The sequence below is a fragment of the Gavialis gangeticus genome, unplaced genomic scaffold (assembly GCF_001723915.1).
Source record: "Gavialis gangeticus isolate Ggan-Ray unplaced genomic scaffold, GavGan_comp1, whole genome shotgun sequence".
NCBI classification, from domain to species: Eukaryota; Metazoa; Chordata; order Crocodylia; family Gavialidae; genus Gavialis; species Gavialis gangeticus.
Genome location: NW_017728991.1, coordinates 12,312,720 through 12,314,108, shown reverse-complemented (window position 1 = coordinate 12,314,108; position 1,389 = coordinate 12,312,720). Strand labels below are relative to the sequence as shown.

The 1,389-nt window shown below is 33.3% G+C and overlaps 1 protein-coding gene across 5 annotated transcripts in view; it reads right to left on the bottom strand.

Moving 5' to 3' along the window:
* Window positions 1–1,389, bottom strand: part of MBTD1 (mbt domain containing 1) — a 58,862-nt gene that overhangs the window by 26,906 nt on the left and 30,567 nt on the right. For all 5 annotated transcript variants that reach the window (XM_019517338.1, XM_019517304.1, XM_019517319.1 and 2 more), the window contains exons 7-8: window positions 1,070–1,204; window positions 615–703 (exon numbers count right to left, since the gene is read on the bottom strand). In XM_019517338.1, the coding sequence (XP_019372883.1) occupies window positions 615–703; window positions 1,070–1,204 (224 nt within the window). The remainder of the gene's footprint in view (window positions 1–614; window positions 704–1,069; window positions 1,205–1,389) is intronic.

Sequence of the window (1,389 nt, the reverse complement as noted above, 5' to 3'; positions counted from 1 at the left end):
ATATCTATATCTATAAAATTATTATTATTATTCTTATTATTATTAGAGAGCTACATACAAAAATCTTTTTGGTCCAATGAATGTTACTGTGCAATTCCTCAGTTTCCCAATTAATATGTATCCGTCAACAAGTTCACTTTTTTTGCTAATTCAGAGATGTAGAAAAAAGTCCAGTTATTAGGAGGTAAATATTGAAATTGTTGAAGTATTATTTTATTGCACCTAAGTATATGCTATATTAATAATTTGTTTAATACAAGTTTCTTCCAATGGAAAAAAGTGACTAAATTTATTATATTAAGCACAATCAGTTTTCATTTTGTCTTAAGCCACTGAAAGGACATTAAGAATAAATTTGTGTTGAGGATTTTTCAGATTAAGTCTCACCTATTTGATCATTTTTTGACTGGAAAATATTTTCTTTTAATGAGAAAGCACTTTTATGAAGGAGTACAAAAAGTGACCAAGCCATCCTAAAGAAGAGACAGAGGAAAAGAGTGGTTGCAGTACCATCTTCTCCAGAAGAGGGCCATGTGCCATTGCAAAATAATTAAATTTCTTATACTGAACAGCCAATGTGTTTATATACAGCATTTATATCAGCCCAGACTTACCTTCTGAGAAAAGTCAGGAGGAAGCGTTTTGGCACCAGTAAGTCGTTTCACTAGAAAAGCTTTCCAGTTTGTGTATTTGTGTTGGATGGCTGTTGCAAATGAAGGGGGGGAAAGTCAGCCACGGATTCCTAATTATGTTTGTCTATTAGAGACAGACAATGGTAAAGTCTGCAACATGTAAAAACTGTTAAACAATGTTAAAATACTGGTTAAAAATAATGACAAAAGCCATGTAAAGGCTGAATTGAGGCCCTGTTTCATAACTGCATGTGCATGTGGACCAAGGGACAGAATTTGACCTAAGGCTTTAATTAAGAATACATTAATAAAAATCATTAGAATATGAGAACAATCTTGATTTGATTTCTGAATCCTAATGAATTTACTTCAATAGAGACAACATGAACACTTCCATAATCTCCATGACTGAACAAGCCATGCCAATATTCACTTACTTCGAGGCGGAACTAAAGGCTTCCCACTGGCTGCACACCAACCAACTGGGTGGATATCAGACCCACAAACGTTGCACCAGAAATCAAGGCTTGAATCATTTTCAAACCCTTCATATCTTAGCAAAGCATTGTAACCTGAAAGGGAACGATACTATTCTTAAAAATCAGAGCTATAGGTTATACTTCTCCAATACCAACATATATTGCAGTCTTATCTTTTTTTTTTTTTTTTTTTTTTTAATGACAGACTATCTAGACAAAGGAAACACAGTAAATATAGTCTGGCTGGATTTAAGTTAAATATCTGATTTGGTGCCTCA